General features: G+C 37.4%; 1 protein-coding gene across 2 annotated transcripts in view; it reads left to right on the forward strand.

The window, feature by feature from the left end:
- The window catches only part of MMS22L (MMS22 like, DNA repair protein), a 146,166-nt gene extending 127,839 nt beyond the window's left edge, over positions 1 to 18,327 (forward strand). For both annotated transcript variants that reach the window (XM_060115026.1, XM_060115027.1), the window contains exons 23-25: positions 11,533 to 11,629; positions 13,026 to 13,193; positions 13,717 to 18,327. In XM_060115026.1, coding sequence (XP_059971009.1) covers positions 11,533 to 11,629; positions 13,026 to 13,193; positions 13,717 to 13,810 — 359 coding nt within the window. In that variant the 3' untranslated portion in view covers positions 13,811 to 18,327. The remainder of the gene's footprint in view (positions 1 to 11,532; positions 11,630 to 13,025; positions 13,194 to 13,716) is intronic.
- Positions 18,328 to 18,780: the final 453 nt, after the last annotated feature.

The raw sequence follows: 18,780 nt of genomic DNA on the forward strand, positions 1-18,780 counted from the left end.
AAGTGGTGAAGGGTCAGCATACTTTCTCCTATTCAGTTTTCTGCTAGAATATGTAAGCTGATCTCTGGGCAAAGAGATCAGATTATTGATCCTTTTGTTTTCAGTCTCATCAGCCTTACTGCCAGTGATTGCTTTAAAATATTACTTATTTAGTCTTCCCTGTGAGTAGCATGCTTTAATAAGCTTATTGGGAATATGCAGAATAGTGGCTATAGTTCTATCCTGAAGGTTTTTTTTTTCTCTCACGGTACGCGGGCCTCTCACTGCTGTGGCCTCTCCTGTTGCGGAGCACAGGCTCCAGACGTGCAGGCTCAGCGGCCATGGCTCATGGGCCCAGCTGCTCTGCAGCATGTGGGATCTTCCCAGACCTGGGCACGAACCCGTGTCCCCTGCATCAGCAGGCGGACTCTCAACCACTGCACCACCAGGGAAGCCCGTGAAGGGGGTTTTAGTATAAATAGGATGGGGTGTGTGTGTGTGTGTGTGTGTATGTTTGTGTATTTGTCATTATAATGCGATTTTTGGGGGCAGGCTTCTCACGTGCTTCTACCTAAGTACTTCTAACTACTGTGATAAGTGAGTACAGTGTATATCCTAAAGAATATGAGGGCAGAAAAGTGCTAGCTGAAAGCTCAAACAGCTCTTTGAAATGTTCTGTTTTATCTCAAAAATTGATGCATATTTTGTTTAAATCCACATTATTTTAATGTTTAAAATGTTCATCTCTGCTTCCAAGCTTGCTTTTGTGAAAAATGTTGTATTATGTTAATATAAAATACCCTTACTTGATAGTAACACCTCTTCAGTGAAGAATATCCAGAGTTAGACCCCAGACTCTTCTTTAGAAATTTTATCTTCTTTGAAAACGTTTGCATACTTCTAATTTCAGTGAAAGCCTGTTGTATTATACAGTACAAAATCTGAGACAGAGCAGACAGTATAGCATTTTAACTAGCCCCTTGTTTCATTGAGAGTAATATTTATCATGAAGGAGATCAGGGTTTGGGAGGGGAATTTTGCTGCTCATCTCTAGCTAGTGGTGCATCTCACGTTCCAAATAGAAGGCATACAGAATGCTCTGTCTCCACATGGCCGTCTTTGTAAGCGGGAGAAACAGTGTTAAACACAGGTTTGTGTGATTGGCTCAGAGAAAATTCCGACTCTCCTTGTAGTCTCAGTGTTTAGAAGGACAGTGTGTAAAATCGTAGAAAGGTAGTGTTACTAAATGACATAGCAGTTCCATTCCCAGATACATGTCCAAGAGTATTTTAAACATATGTCCACTCAAAATACCTGTACATCAGAGCTTGAGGAGTTCTACTTCCAGCATGACAACATGAGGAGCTCTGCAGCCCTGCTCCCCAGAAAAACTGGTGAAAATTATTTAAAAGAGAGCATTTAAATTCTCTGGAAGTGGTTCTGAGGGTACAAAACAAATGGAGAAACATTATTTTTTTTTTTTTTTTTTTTTTTTTTCGGTATGCGGGCCTCTCACTGTTGTGGCCTCCCCCGCTGCGGAGCACAGGCTCCGGACGCGCAGGCTCCGGACGCGCAGGCTCAGCGGCCATGGCCCACGGGCCCAGCCGCTCCGCGGCATATGGGATCCTCCCAGACCGGGGCACGAACCCGTATCCCCTGCATCGGCAGGCGGACTCTCAACCACTTGCGCCACCAGGGAGGCCCGAGAAACATTATTTAAGAAAATATACTGAAGCTTGGTAGGAACAGCAAGTCTTTGATATTTGAACCAAGACTACTCCCTTCTCTCCTCCTAGCTCAGTAAGGTGGAAACTCTGCTTTAGACTGGTAAATTAAATAACTGGAGTTCCGTCTCCCCACAGCTCCCAGTAGGAGGGCTGTCTTCCTGTGAGAGGCAGCATATCAGTGTTTCTCATTCTGCCTCCTAGCTACCTGATGGCAAGGCTGTATTCCAGGGGAGTGTGGGTGAGAAGTGGGGCCTTCATTCTTCCATTCAGCCCCCACTCATGGGATGGGTACACTATACTGAGTATGGCACCAATGAGAATACTGGGGCACTGATTGTCCTTGCTCCAGCTTAGAGGTGGAGATTCCATGCCGAGAGGACCTGCGGCTAATACCCCTCCTTCCAGAAGCTTTAAGCACCTAAAGTGGGTATGTCACTCAGAAAATAGTGGACACCATGGTCCCTGTCCCAGGCACCAGAGATACACCTCTGAGTTTTGCATGGAAGTGCGAGAAAACCATAGAATAGAGAACTCTGAATCTCTCCCAAAGGAACTGACTTGCAACAAAGTGTGAAAAAGTTCAAGCTTGAGGGTGCTGTCAAAAACAGTGGAGTTTGTGGTTGAAAGGCAATAGGTGAGAGAATGATAGATTTATTGGAGGTATAAGCAGATGGTTGCACAATTCTGTGATTATATTAAAAACCATTGAATTTTACATGTTAAATGGGTGAATTGTATAGTATTAAATTATATGACAATAAAGTGGGTTTCTTTAAACTAAAAACGGATAACCCAGTTTTTAAAAAAATGCTCAATTCAATTAAACAAATAAAGATGACAGACTTTTTTTAGAAACCCTGTACACTAATGCTCATTGCAGTGTTACCCATAATAGCCCCAAAATGGAAACAACTCAAATGTCCATCAACTAATGAATTGATATGCAAGGTGAAGTAACTCCATACAGTGGAATATTACTCAACCATGAAAAGGAGTGAAGTACTAACACATTCTATAACATGGATGAACCTTAAAACATTATGCTGCATGAACTTCCTTCAAGATGGCGGAAGAGTAAGACGTGGAGATCACCTTCCTCCCCACAAATACATCAGAAATACATCTATATGTGGAACAACTCCTACAGAACACCTACTGAACACTGGCAGAAGACCTCAGACCTCCCAAAAGGCAAGAAACTCCCCATGTACTTGGATAGGGCAAAAGAAAAAAGAAAAAACAGATATAGGGCTTCCCTGGTGGCACAGTGGCATCCGCCTGCCGATGCAGGGGACACGGGTTCGTGCCCCAGTCTGGGAAGATCCCACATGCCGTGGAGCGGCTGGGCCCGTGAGCCATGGCCGCTGAGCCTGCGCATCCGGAGCCTGTGCTCTGCAACGGGAGAGGCCACAGCAGTGAGAGGCTCGCGTACCGCAAAAAAAAAAAAAAAAAAAAAAAAAAAAACCAGATATAAAAGAATAGGCATGGGACCTGCACCAGTGGGAGGAAGCCGTGAAGGAGGAAAGGTTTCCACACAGGAGGAAGCCCCTTCGTGGGCGGAGATGGGATGGTGGAGGGGGGAAGCTTCGGAGCCACGGAGGAGAGTGCAGCAACAGGAGTGTGGAGGGCAAAGCGGAGAGATTCCTGCACAGAGGATTGGTGCCGACCAGCACTCACCAGCCTGAGACGCTTGTCTGCTCACCCGCCGGGCTGGGCGGGGCTGGGAGCTGAGGCTCAGGCTTCGGTCGGATGCCGGGAGAGGACTGGCTGCGTGAACACAGCCTGAAGGAGATTAGTGCACCACGGCTAGCCGGGAGGGAGTCCGGGAAGGAGTCTGGAGCTGCCGAAGAGGCAAGAGACTTTTTCTTCCCTCTTTGTTTCCTGGTGCGCGAGGAGAGGGGATTAAGAGTGCCACTTAGAGGAGCTCCAGAGACAGGCATGAGACGCTAAGGCTGCTGCTGCAGCCACCAAGAAACCTGTGTGCAAGCACAGGTCACTTGGCACACCTCCCCTCCCGGGAGCCTGTGTAGCCCACCACTGCCAGGGTCCCGTGATCCAGGGATGACTTCCCCGGGAGAACACACAGCGTGCCTCAGGCTGTTGGAACGTCACACTGGCCTCTGCCGCTGCAGGCTCGCCCCGCACTCTGTACCCCTCCTCCCCCTGGCCTGACTGAGCCAGAGCCCCCGAATCAGCTGCTCCTTTAACCCCATCCTGTCTAAGGGAAGAACAGACGCCCTCAGGTGACCTACACGCAGAGGCGGGGCCAAATCCAAAGCTGAACCCCAGGAGCTATGGGAACAAAGAAGAGAAGGAAATCTCTCCCAGCAGCCTCAGAAGCAGCAGATTAAATCTCCACAGTCAACTTGATGTACCCTGCATCTGTGGAATACCTGAATAGACAACAAATCATCCCAAATTGAGGAGGTGGACTTTGGGAGCACCGATATATATATATATATTTTTTCCCCTTTTTCTCTTTTTGTGAGTGTTTATGCGTATGCTTCTGTGTGTGATTTTTGTCTGTATACCTTTGCTTTTACCATTTATCCTAGGGTTCTGTCTGTCTTTTTTTTTTTTTTTTTTTTACTATAGCATTCAGTGCTTGTTATCATTGGTGGATCTGTTTTTTGATTTGGTTGTTCTTTTTTTTTTAATTAAAAAAAATTTTAATAATTATTTTTTGTTTTTTATTTTAATACCTTTTTTAAAAAATCTTTTTCTTTCTATCCTTCTTTTTTTCTCCCTTTTATTCTGAGCCCTGTGGATGACAGGCTTTTGGTGCTCCAGCCAGGCGTCAGGGCTGTGCCTTTTAGGTGGGAGAGCCAAGTTCAGGACATTGGTCCACCACAGACATCCCACATAATATCAAATGGCGAAAATCTGCCAAAGATCTCCATCTCAATGCCAACACCCAGCTCCACTCAATGACCAGCGAGCTACAGTGCTGGATACCCTATGTCAAACAACTAGCAAGACAGGAACACAACACCACCCATTAGCACATAGCCTGCCTAAAATCACAATAAGGTCACAGACACCACCACCAGACGTGAACCTACCCACCAGAAAGCCAAGATCTAGCCTCATCCACCAGAACACAGGCACTAGTACCCTCCACCAGGAAACCTACAAAAACCACTGAACCAACCTTAGCCACTGGGGGCAGACACCAAAAACAACGGGAACTGCGAACCTGCAGCCTGCAAAAAGGAGACCCCAAACACAGTAAGTTAAGCAAAATGAGAAGAAAAAAAATACACAGCAGATGAAGGAGCAAAGCAAAAACCCAGCAGAGCTAACAAATGAAGAGGAAATAGGCAGACTACCTGAAAAAGGAATCAGAATAATGATAGTCAAGATGATCCAAAATCTTGGAAATAGAATGGAGAAAATACAAGAAACGTTTAACAAGGACCTAGAAGAACTAAACAGCAAACAGACAGTGATGAGCAACAAAATAAATGAAATTAAAAATTCTCTAGAAGGGATCAATAGCAGAATAACTGAGCCAGAAGAATGGATAAGTGACCTGGAAGATAAAATAGTGGAAATACCTATTGCAGAGCAGAATAAAGAAAAAAGAATGAAAAGAATTGAGGACAGTCTCAGAGACCTCTGGGACAATATTAAACACACCAACATTCGAATTATAGGGGTCCCAGAAGAAGAAGAGAAAAAGAAAGGGACTGAGAAAATATTTGAAGAGATTATAGTTGAAAACTTCCCTAATATGGGAAAGGAAATAATCAAGTCCAGGAAGCACAGAGAGTCCCATACAGGATAAATCCAAGGAGAAACATGCCAAGACACTTATTAATCAAACTATCAAAATTAAATACAAAGAAAAAATATTAAAAGCAGCAAGGGAAAAACAACAAATAACATACAAGGGAATCCCCATCAGGTTAACAGCTGATCTTTTAGCAGAAACTCTGCAAGCCAGAAGGGAGTAACAGGACATATCTACAGTGATGAAAGGGAAGAACCTACAACCAAGATTACTCTATCCAGCAAGGATCTCATTCAGATTTGACAGAGATATTAAAACCTTTAAAGACAAGCAAAAGCTAAGAGAATTCAGCACAACCAAACCAGCTTTACAACAAATGCTAAAGGAACTTCTCTAGGCAGGAAACACAAGAGAAGGAAAAGAACTACAATAACAAACCCAAAACAATTAAGAAAATGGTAATAGGAACATACATATCGATAACTACCTTAAATGTAAATGGATTGAATGCTCTAACCAAAAGACATAGACTGGCTGAATGGATACAAAAACAAGACCCATATATATGCTGTCTACAAGAGATCCACCTGAGACCTAGGCACACATACAGACTGAAAGTGAGGGGATGGAAAAAGGTATTCCATGCAAATGCAAATCAAAAGAAAGCTGGAGTAGCAATTCTTATATCAGACAAAATAGACTTTAAAAAAAGACTATTACAAGAGACAAAGAAGGACACTACGTAATGATCAAGGGATGAATCCAAGAAGAAGATATAAAAATTGTAAATATTTATGCACCCAACATAGGAGCACCTCAATACAAATGGCAAATGCTAACAGCCATAAAAGGGGAAATCGACAGTAACACAATCATAGAAGGGGACTCTAACACCCCACTTTCACCAATGAACTGATCATCCAAAATGAAAATAAATAAGGAAACACAGGTTTAAAATGATACATTAAACAAGACGCACTTAATTGATATGTATAGGACATTCCATCCAAAAACAACAGAATACACTTTCTTCTCCAGTGCTCATGGAACATTCTCCAGGATAGATCATATCTTGGGTCACAAATCAAGTCTTGGTACATTTGAGAAAACTGAAATCGTATCAAGTATCTTTTCTGTCCACAATGCTATGAGACTAGATATCAATTACAGGAAAAAATCTGTAAAAGATACAAACACATGGAGGCTAAACAATACACTACTTAATAACCAAGAAATCACTGAAGAAATCAGAGGAAATCAAAAAATACCTAGAAACAAATTACAATGAAAACGTGACCCAAAACCTATGGGATTCAGCAAAAGCAGTTCTAAGAGGTAAGTTTATAGCAATGCAGTCCTACCTTAGGAAACAAGAAACATCTCAAATGAACAATCTAAGCTTACACCTAAAGCAATTAGAGAACGAAGAACAAAAAACCTCCAAAGTTAGCAAAAGGAAAGAAATCATAAAGATCAGATCAGAAATAAAAAGAAATGAAGGAAACGATGTTAAAGATCAGTAAAACTAAAAGCTGGTTCTTGGAGAAGATAAACAAAATTGATCATTAGCCAGACTATCAAGAAAAAACCAAGAAGAATCAAATCAATAGAAATGAAAAAGGGGAAGTAACAACTGACACTGCAGAACACAAAGGATCATGAGAGATTACTGCAGGCAACTATATGCCAATAAAATGGACAACCTGGAAGAAATGGACAAATTCTTAGAAATGCACAACCTTCTGAGACTGAACCAGGAAGAAATAGAAAATATGAACAGACCAATCACAAGCACTGAAATTGAAACTGTGATTAAAAATCTTCCAACAAACAAAAGCCCAGGACCAGATGGCTTCACCAGGCGAATTCTATCAAACATTTAGAGAAGAGCTAACAGCTATCCATCTCAAACTCTTCCAAAATATAGCAGAGGGAGGAGCACTCCCAAACTCATTCTGTGAGGCTGCCACCATCACCCTGATACCAAAACCAGACAAAGATGTCACAAAAAAAGACTACAGACTAATATCACTGATGAACATAGATGCAAAAATCCTCAGCAAAATACTAGCAAACAGAATCCAACAGCACATTAAGAGGATCATACACCATGATCAAGTGGGGTTTATCCCAGGAATGCAAGGATTCTTCAATATACACAAATCAATCAATGTGATACACCATATTAACAAACTGAAGGAGAAAAACCATATGATCATTCAATAGATGCAGAGAAAGCTTTTGACAAAATTCAACACCCATTTATGATCAAAACCCTCCAGAAAGTAGGCATAGCAGGAACTTACCTCAAAAAAATAAGGCCATGATGACAAACCCACAGCCAACATCATCCTCAATGGTGAAAAACTGAAACCATTTCCATTAAGATCAGAAACAAGACAAGGTTTCCCACTCTCACCACTGTTATTCAACATAGTTTTGGAATTTTTAGCCACAGCAATCAGAGAAGAAAAGGAAATAAAAGGAATCCAAATCAGAAAAGAAGAAGTAAAGCTGTCACTGTGTGCAGATGACATGATACTGTACATAGAGAATCTTAAAGATGCTACCAGAAAACTACTAGAGCTAATCAATGAATTTGGTAAAGTAGCAGGATACAAAATTAATGCACAGAAATCTCTTGCATTCCTATACACTAATGATGAAAAATCTGAAAGTGAAATTAAGAAAACACTCCCATTTACCATTGCAACAAAAATAATATAATACCTAGGAATACACCTACCTAAGGAGACAAAAGACCTGTATGCAGAAAATTATAAGACACTGATGAAAGAAATTAAAGGTGACACAAATAGATGAAGAGATATACCATGTTCTTGGATTAGAAGAATCAGCATTGTGAAAATAACTATACTACCCAAACCAATCTACAGATTCAGTGCAATCCCTATCAAACTACCAGTGGCATTTTCCACAGAACTAGAACAAAAAGTTTCACAATTTGTATGAAAACACAAAAGACCTCGAATAGCCAAAGCAATCTTGAGAACGAAAAACGGAGCTGGAGGAATCAGGCTTCTGGACTTCAGACTATACTACATAGCTACAGTAATCAGTATGGTACTGGAACAAAAACGGAACAGGATAGGAAGCCCAGAGATAAACCCACGCACATATGGTCACCTTATCTTTGATAAAGGAGGCAGGAATGTACAGTGGAGAAAAGACAGCCTCTTCAGTAAGTGGTGCTGGGAAAACTGGACATCTACATGTAAAAGAATGAAATTAGAACACTTCCTAACACCATACCCAAAAATAAACTCAAAATGGATTAAAGACCTAAATGTAAGGCCAGACACTATCAAACTCTTAGAGGAAAACAGAGGCAGAACACTCTATGACATCAATCACAGCAAGATCCTTTTTGACCCACCTCCTAGAGAAATCAAAATAAAAACAAGTGGGACCTAATGAAACTTAAAAGCTTTTGCACAGCAAAGGAAACCATAAACAAGATGAAAAGACAACCCTCAGAATGGGAGAAAATATTTGCCAATGAAGCAACTGACAAAGGATTCATCTCTAAAATTTACAAGCAACTCATGCAGCTCAATATCAAAAAAAAAAAAAAAGCCCAATCCAAAAATGGGCAGAAGACCTAAACAGACATTTCTCCAAAGAAGATATACAGATTGCCAACAAACACATGAAAGAATGCTCAACATGTTTAATCATTAGAGAAATGCAAATCAAAACTACGATGGAATATCATCTCACACCAGTCAGAATGGCCATCATCAAAAAATCTACAAACAGTGCTGGAGAGGGTATGGAGAAAAGGGAACCCTCATACACTCTTGGTGGGAATGTAAATTGATACAGCCACTATGGAGAACAGTTTGAAGGTTCCTTAAAAAACTACAAATAGAACTACCATACGACCCAGCAATCCCACTACTGGGCATATACCCTGAGAAAACCATAATTCAAAAAAGAGTCATGTACCACAGTGTTCACTGCAGCTCTATTTACAATAGCCAGGACATGGAAGCAATCTAAGTGTCCATCAACAGATGAATGGATAAATATGTTGCACATATATACAATGGAATATTACTCAGCCATAAAAAGAAACGAAATTGAGTTATTTGTAGTGAGGTGGATGGACCTAGAGTCTGTCATACAGAGTGAAGTAAGTCAGAAAGAGAGCAACAAATATCGTATGCTAACACATATATATGGAATGTTAAAAAAAAAAAAAAGTCATGAAGAACCTAGGGGCAAGATGGGCATAAAGACACAGACCTACTAGAGGATGGACTTGAGGACGTGGGGAGCGCGAAGGGTAAGCTGGGACAAAGAGAGTGGTGTGTACATGGATATATATACACCACCGAATGTAAAATAGCTAGCTATTGGGTAGCAGTCGCGTAGCACCAGGAGATCAGCTCGGTGCTTTGTGACCAGCTAGAAGGGTGGGATAAGGAGGGTGGGAGGGAGGGAGACGCAAGAGGGAAGAGATATGGGGACATAAGTGTATGTATAACTGATTCATTTTGTTATAAAGCAGAAACTAACACACCATTTGTAAAGCAATTATACTTCAATAAAAATGTTTTTAAAAAAAGTGTATGAACTTCCAGTTATAGGATGACTAAGGTCTGAGAATCTAATGGATAGGTTAGAAACTATAGTTGATGATAACACTGCATTATATAATCAAAAATAGATAAATAAAAAATTTTAAGTTAAAAAAAAACAAAAAAAACATTATGCTGAGTGAAAAAGAGGCAGTCACATAAGACCACATGTTGTATGATTCCATCTATATGAAATTCCCAGAATAGACAGTCCGTAGAGACAGAAAGTAGATCAGTGCCTCCGGTGACTGTGGGAGGAAGAAAATGGGGAAAGATTGGTAATAGGTGTAAGGTTTGGGGGGCAGGTGATGAAAATGTTCTGACATTAGTGGTGATAACTTCACAGTTCTTATGAATATACTAAAAACCAATGAGTTGTACACTTTAAAAGGTTGGGTTTTATGTGTGAATTATACCTCAATAAAGCTGTTATTTTTAAAATACAATGCTTACTGTTAATACTTTGTGAAGGCTATTTCTTCATGTTCTGGTACTTTTTCCACAGAAGAACCTGTGGGTTTTGTTTTTTTCAAGAAAACATCTTTAAAAAGAAACAGTTATATTGGCTTTAGAATTACATCTAATATGAGAACTTATTTGCTCAGTAAAGACAAGTATGCTATATCTTCCTTATCCACTATCATCATGCTATGGAAAACATTATCTGCTATTTCATTTTAATTAATTTAACTTCATGTGCATCACATGTTTTGTACTTTTGCCATAGTGGATTACAGTTTCTGAAATTTTCCTTGTTCTTAGAGAAAGTAATTTTTTCCCCAGCTACTTATATTTAATGTTCCAAAAACAGCATAACAAAAATGTATTACCACTTGGAACATGGTGAATTTTCTACATCCTTTGTTGATTTTTTTTGTTGCCATTTTTATGTACAAGTGCACAGTTGTAAAGGATTTGGTTAAATACTGAAAGAACATAAATGTTCTTTTTGTAACTTTGCTCTCTTTCAAAACAAAATTAGCATCACAAATAGTTGATTTTATATATATATATATATTGCTAATTTTAAGTGAAGATAACTGTTAGTTTTTAATTTTCTACATATATGTTTGTTAGTGGGAGGAATATGCTTATGAATTTAAAAAATCAACCTGCTTGTCTCTAAATCAGCTGAATTATTAAAGGTTATCTTTAATCAGTATGTAACAGTGTTTGCAAGGTTAGGATACTGGAGTGTTTTTGAATATGGGCTCTTTTCTAACAGAAAGACTTATCTCACATGTGTTCTTTCAGTTACAGGGTTGTAAAAAATAGACGGTTAAGTGTTTTATATTTTCTTAAAATAGAAGATAGGGAGACTTTAGAACAAAACAAAAGCTCATAACTATTTTGCTTTGAAAAATAACAAAAAAGCATGTAGATACTTTAAGAAAACAACATGTTTTTCTAAATCTAGAGTGCTCATAAAAATGAGGATCCAGATGGTCAAACCAGACAAAATGTGTAATGCTGTAAATTTTCCTCCTAGTTAAAAGGCTGGCCACCGAGAACCTGCAATACATGGTCAAAGCCTGCCAAGTGGGGTCAGGAGGAGAACCTGCCGCCCAGCTGACTTCTGTGTTTAGGTAACTGGAAAATATGCCAACTGGCAAGAAGACTATTGCCAGCCATTTGACAGCCAGCATGTTTTTTAAATAACTAATTATCCAAAACATAATGTGTTACTACTTGTTTGTAGTTTCAATTATTGTATTTTTGGCAGTGGTTTTGCTATGTTGTTTTATTAAAAAATAAAAGTACCAAGGAAAAAGATAAGTGAACTGACTTAAAATTACCTGAGAATTTAGTAAGGAAGATTCTTGCATGTGTTTAAGAGGAAAAAGTGGGAAACGTGAATCATGATGACAGGTGTACAGGCTTTGGAGCTGCTAAACATGCTACTCAGGATCCACTGTGGAAGTGCCTGTCACTGGTTTTCCTACTCACTTCAGGTGCTGTGGACCCAGAAAGCTCCATTGTATGTAATTGTGAAGCATAGACTTTGTAGATCTGTTGTTCCTTCACAAGAATAACTGCAACTTGAGCAACATTTTCTGTTTTGTTTTTATTTTCCTGCCTTGCACACTATAGAGTCTTATGCTTTCTGTTAAGGCAGTATTTTTAAGTATTTCTTTCTCACAGTTTCTACCAGTTTGCCTTTATTTCATGTATCTCTACCCTAGCACTACCATGATAAATAGTTTGGGTCCATTTCCTTCATTCTGTGTTAGATTTTTGATTCCTCAGTTTTCTTTCTCATCACATAGTTGGCACTTGTCAGTTGTTTACAGTTTATTTAAATTGTGATCATTTGAAATAAATACTGGATTTATGAAAACTGTAAAACCCTAAGAGAGGAGGAAGGATTTTATATGAACAAAGATTGCATGTTTGTTAAGTACAATTTATTGAGCTCAGTGACTTTTATTTTCTTGAGGGGAGAGAGTGGAAATTTTAGAATTAAAATATATAATTCTTATTAATAAAAGGTCTTCTGTGGGTGTAAAGTCTCTTGATCAGTTAAGGAATATAAAAATTATTTCAAATAACTTGCTTTCCTCATAGAAATATTGTTTGATTTATCTAGAGATAGCAATAACTAAAAGATATACAAAACAACTAGGAAACTGGACTCTTTGCTGTTTTAGTCTCTTCTACTTCCTGATCATCTAGATTTCAGCATGCACACTATAGCAAAAAAGTCCCTGAGATTAGATTTTTTCCCCCTTATTCTTCCTCCTGGGATTCCAGCTCTTCCCTTTCCCTTTCTCCTAATGCCGTCACTCTGTTCACAGCTCATACTGAAGCCATTTCTGTTCTTTGTTTTCAGGTATTAAATAGTGTTCATATGGCATCTAAATCCTTACAGTAATCTTACATGAAATGATCTTTCTTGTGTTCAGCTTACAGCTTGTTGCCATACAGATACCAGCCCAAGGAATTGCCCCAGAAGTAATTCTTAGTAACTTGTTTTACTTTCAGGAAATTTATCGAGGATTATGGTATGAGATATGATTATCAGATTTACAGCATTTTAGAAACAGTAGCAGCATTGGACCAACAGGTTGTTATCCACTTGATTTCTACCCTTACTCAATCTCTGAAGAGTTCAGAGCGGAAATGGGGCCTTGGCAGAAATATTGCACAAAGGTATGTTTGATAATTTGATTATATCCTTTCGGACAATGATTATGAAATCTAGATTCATTTTCTAGAAATGGCCTATTTTCCACTTATAAAAATTTGGAGTGTGTTCCAGTGAATAAGATTAGTGACTCAACTAGATAATATGGGTTTTGGTCAGAAATAGATCAAGGCTTTTTTTTTTTTTTTTTTTTAATAGATTACAACCCAGCTGAAGATAATGCTGGACTATTTAGAGTAATGAAACATGGTGGGGGGTATAAGTCTGTATTTCCTAAAGAGATTGTTTTAGAAGGGTCAGTACTCATACTATAATTCATATGTCCAAAAGTAGTATGTTAAATAATCAAAGTACTTTAATCACATCGTGTATGGTGTGTATAGACAAGTAGACATTCAGGCAGGCTCAGTTTGTAAAGACTTAAATAAAAAATAATGGAAAAGGTAGCAAATATATATCTGTCTTAAATGAAAAATAATGGAAAAGGTAGTAAATATATATCTGTCTTCTTTTCTTTTTTCTTTATAGGGAAGCCTATAGCAAACTTTTATCTCACCTAGGACAAGTGGGACAAGATGAGATACAGAGACTAGAAGATGATAATATTGAATCTATTTTGTGATTCATCCTCAATATTAATTATAACTATCTAAAGTCACTTTGCACCATTCTGACTCCTACTTTTAATTAATTGTATAATGTTCTGTTACTTTCTAGGATTTTTTCCTTTCATACCTGTAAGTATAAAGTATATAAATAAGGAAGTAAAAGTTAATTAAATATTTTATAGGAGCTTTGGAACTTGGTAAAACTGCATTCTATTTTGAAGAGGTTTTAGTGAAACTGAAGAAACTTTTCCTAACTGGGAGTGTTATGTGTGTATGTCTAAGCAGGTTTGTACTGGTTGATCCACGGCCATTTTACTATAATGTGACTTTCTGCCTTGTGAGTAATTTATTTCTGTTTTGTTTTTGTTTTCTTATGAGTTATATTTTATTATGATACTATTTCAAATTACCTGGCTGCCCTATGCTGGGTTTTTTTTTTTTTTTGGAGGGGTGCTCAGGAGATAGAACAGTATATTTGTTATCTTTTTTTATACTATGCATGAGGCAAGTTAATAAAATCCTTACAAAGCACACTTAACTCTGAGGAATGAGACTGAATCTGGCTAAATGATTATACAGATAATATGTATCTTTTTTTTAACTTGGGCCAACAGAGTTTATATCAATACTTGGGTTCCAACGGTTGCCAGATGTTTTCCTCTACTCATCCTTTTGTTTGGAGTTGTCATTAAAAGACAGATCAGGAGGAGGATAAACAAGAGACTTTAAGAAAAGAGAATAAATAATATTCTGGAAATTTTTAAGTTTACAAAGTTAACAGAAGAGGTCTGAGAAGTCAGCTGATTTATCTCCTTGCTCTTCAATTAGAGCCTCTTATAAACTAGCATCTTACATGTTCGAAGGGAGCCAGTTTAGTTTCCTGTAGCAGCTCATCTCTCAACCCTTTAACTGTTTTATTCAGATTCATTCTACCAGTTGGGCTTTTGTCCTTGACTCCTTTTTCTAATGAGCATTATTTGGTAAAAAGAGCTCCAATCTTAGTGTTGGGAACCCACCTGGGTCTCAAACCCAGCTCTGCTTTGTGACCTTGAGCAAGTTCTTAACCTTTCTGAGCCTCAGTTTCTTTGTGGAGAAAAATGAATAATAACCCTTTTTTAAATTTCACAATGTTCTGGTAGGAATCAGTGGAATAATTGATTTATAATTATAATCATATAATTTAAATGTATGTGAAAGTATTTGTTGACCTGTGTTCTGTTTGGTGGTGTACAGACATGATCACTCTATCTCATGCACAAAGGTAAAGAACACTTCTCAAATTTCCTCTTTCTCTAATGGTATGTCCTAGATAAAGATCCCACTTCTTTTCAATGTTTTCTTACATGTCATGTTTGCTAAGTTTGAAATAAGTTATTGTTTTTTTCTTGAGCATCTAGTGTTTATCATGGTTCTACTGTTCCTTCAGGAAAACATTTCAACCCTTTTCTGACTCAAGAAGTATCTTTTAAAATGAAATGCACTGCAATCGGGAAACTATAGTTAATAGCCCTTTCCTAATTGTAATCTGTTAAGTCTAAAGGACTTCATGACATATAAATGGTTTATTTTCCCCCCAAATAAACTGTTTTTAATTCAACAAATGGGATGAATAAAAGCCCCTTTAAGGTTACTAAGACTTCATAGCAATGAATTTCTTTTCATTATGATAGTGACTTATTAAATGAATGATGCATTATTTTGCAAGTTGTAGCAACTGAAAGTTAAACTATTTAATGGGATGCCTTTAAAGAGGTTATTTGTGTGTGTGTGTATATATATATATATATATTTTCACCCCCAAGGGAAATTTATAAAGATATCTTGGAGAATCTTGCTCCTTAGCTTATGAAACTTTTTAAGGGTTAAGAAAATCTGCTGCTGAATCATGCATTAGGGTGTATAGCTGTAGATACTAAGAATTACTAAAGTTTATACATAAAAAAATCAGTAACAAGAAAAAGTCTGTAACAATACATGTATATATATATATATTTTTAATTTATGTATCAGTAAAGTTTTAAAGAAGGTGTTTTATTAGTTGAAGAAAAAAAGAAAATTTATGACTTTCATTTCTTAAGAATCTTCACTGACCCGTAAATTATTACTATAGTCTTGTCTTTTTCCATTTCCAGACTTAGAGTACCTTATACTTGCTTGGTTAATGTTCCTTTTCCCCTAAAAACCCTGTAATCTCTGAGGCGGCTGCTTCTACCATTGTAAGGTAGGCCAGCCTCTTTTGGTCAAATCTGGAATATGTTCTCATTTTTCTTAGTCTTTGGGGCCTCTGTGACATTGCATTTTCTTTTATCTTCTCATCCCTTCCTCAGCAGTATCGCTCCTTCCTACATACACGTTCTTCCTTCTTGTCCCTACTGGTAAGATCTAGCCCTTCACCTGCTTTGTCTCAACATTCTTGTAGTAGTGAACTGATAAAACTAGCTTATAATTTTTTCTATCTGTAGTGCTAATTTTTCTCTAAACCTGTCTAGTTGGATTCTCCTGAAATCTCAAGGCAACATGTCAAGCTGCCCTATCATCTTCGTTTCCAGTCTAGCTCATGCCTTCATTTTCTACCCAGAGAATACACCACTTTCCCAAGTCACTTAGCCATGACATTTCTTGGATTCATTGCTCCCCACTTTTCATTTGATCACCATACAAGCTCTTGTGATTTTTTTCTTTTTGCCATTTCATGCATCCAAACATTTTTCTATTGGGTACTATAATCTCCTTCTTATTCTCTGGACTCCTGAAATTTATTCTTCACGTAGTTTTGACATTAGTGTTCCTAAAATACTTCTTTCTTCTTGTTACTTTTCTGCTCAAGGACCTCCATTTACTTCCCATTGTTAATAAGCTGACATTCAAGCCCTTCAGTCAGGAGACTTCTGCCATCTGACGCTATACCTTCTGTTTCCAAACTTACCTCAAGCAGGAAAGTAGACTGTCTTAGCTGCTTTCTCTGAATGACATGTTCATTCTACGCTGTTGGCCTCACTCAGTTTGCCAATTAGAATACCATCATGTCTATAGATACCTAACCTTAAGACACTTAAATAGGAAGAAAATTAAAATTTACATGTTGGATATGTAAGTATTCCACTCAAATAATTTCTTTAAAATATCAGATGGAGTGTAGAAGAGATGATTGAAAGACAACAGGGTGATGAAAGGACTTTATTAGACACAGATTTGGTTACGATTTAAATTTCAGTTGAACATTTAATTAGGTTTCCATGGGGGATGAAAAAAACATGGAGTATTGTCTCTGCACAAAAATCATTCAGTATTTTATTCATTTGTATTAGAAGAGTTTCAAAGTTTAAAACTTTTTATATCTTTACTTAGCCCTAGCATATTTTCTTTTCTTACTAAGCATATTTGACTTCCTATTTTGGGGGGCAAGTAAAATATTATTTGTGAGTTGTTAGACTATGTGTGTATTTTCATTATGCATTGTTATTTTTATCTTCTTCCATGCTTCATCACAAATTTTTAAAACTACTTTGTTCTTATCTTAACTAATTACATGAACCCATTTCCATGTACTTTCAAAGAATCTTTGGCAGTTTTTATTTTTACTTCCCCTTTGTTAGGATTATATATCATATAAAAATTTGATGAGCCTTTGCAGTTGGGAAAAGCCTTTAGGAAACCTACCTTCCCTAATCCTACACAGTAACATAGCACTTGTGTTTCAAAGATAAAAGATAGATATCATAGAAACCTCACCAAAAACTGTGTTCTCTGTACTAAACCACTGCTTTTTGACTGATAGACTTCTTACATAAACCTTACATTTTCCAAAAACTGATCTCCAGACTTTTTACATAAACCTTACATTTTCCAAAAACTGATCTCCTGCCTACTCCTCCTAGGGTTAAAAATATTGCCTTGTCAGTCAAGTATAGAGTATGCTAGTATAAATAACATGCTTTGTTTGCTTAAAACAGTTGGTTTGGGAAGCTAGCAAAATAGCGTATTCTTTCACATGTTTAATAAGATGTGAGATTTATATTTTGATTCTGTGATAAACTATGTTTGGTAAGATTACCAAAATCAGTACCAAGTGAACTTAACAACTTCTGCTTATTGAAGTTTTTGGTTTGCAGTTTTTGGTTTGCTGATAGTTATCCAGTTATTGCATTTATGGATTGTGCTTTTAGAAAAATTCTGGGCATATGCATGCTTTAAATTATTTGTGTATATAGTAATGAGATATAATTAAAAATGTATATATTCAACTTACATTGCACCTGTGATTATTCAACTGCCTCTTTATGACAGATTGACTCTTTGAAAACCAAAATAAAAATGAACCGTGTTACCTAGAGGAATAATTTTTATCTTATTATTCCTGTTGCTTTTATACTCTGCTAAAACAAAGAAAAGTTAATTTTTCAGCTCTTGTAATAGCTGAAGGGTATACGGTATACATGTGGTTAAACTGAGAAGAGAAAAAGTATGAAAAACACCCTAAAAATAATCAATTGGCATTTTGTTCTTAAAGATCTAAGGAATTTTATTGCATTTTACATACATATTATTTTATTTTAGAGATTCATGTCTCTTCTGGCCTTTCCTCCTAGAGTAAGAACACTGCTAATATCTGTGTTACTGCTTTTTCTTTTTTAAAGTAAAATCTTGAAATGATGTAAACTGTTGGAAGCTTCGTAGTCTTTTGGAAATTCAAATTAATAATTTAAATATAAATACAATACGGTCTTTAACTTTGAAGAGTAAAAATGGAAGATGAATTACTGTAGGATAGTTCACTTAAATGGAGAACATATATTTGAATAATTTCAATGGGCTTTGGTTTATATGACCAAACATTGTTTTCTAGAATTTTTCTTATTAGCTCTTATGATCAGTAATTTGAGGGAAGGATCGAATTATAAGCGATCTGAGTTTTTTCTTTTTAGGGGAGGGGTGCTGTACTTTGGATGCTGTTCTTTGTCTATAAGTGTTTCTGAAAACTATG

The sequence above is a fragment of the Mesoplodon densirostris genome, chromosome 12 (assembly GCF_025265405.1).
Source record: "Mesoplodon densirostris isolate mMesDen1 chromosome 12, mMesDen1 primary haplotype, whole genome shotgun sequence".
Lineage (NCBI taxonomy): Eukaryota > Metazoa > Chordata > Mammalia > Artiodactyla > Ziphiidae > Mesoplodon > Mesoplodon densirostris.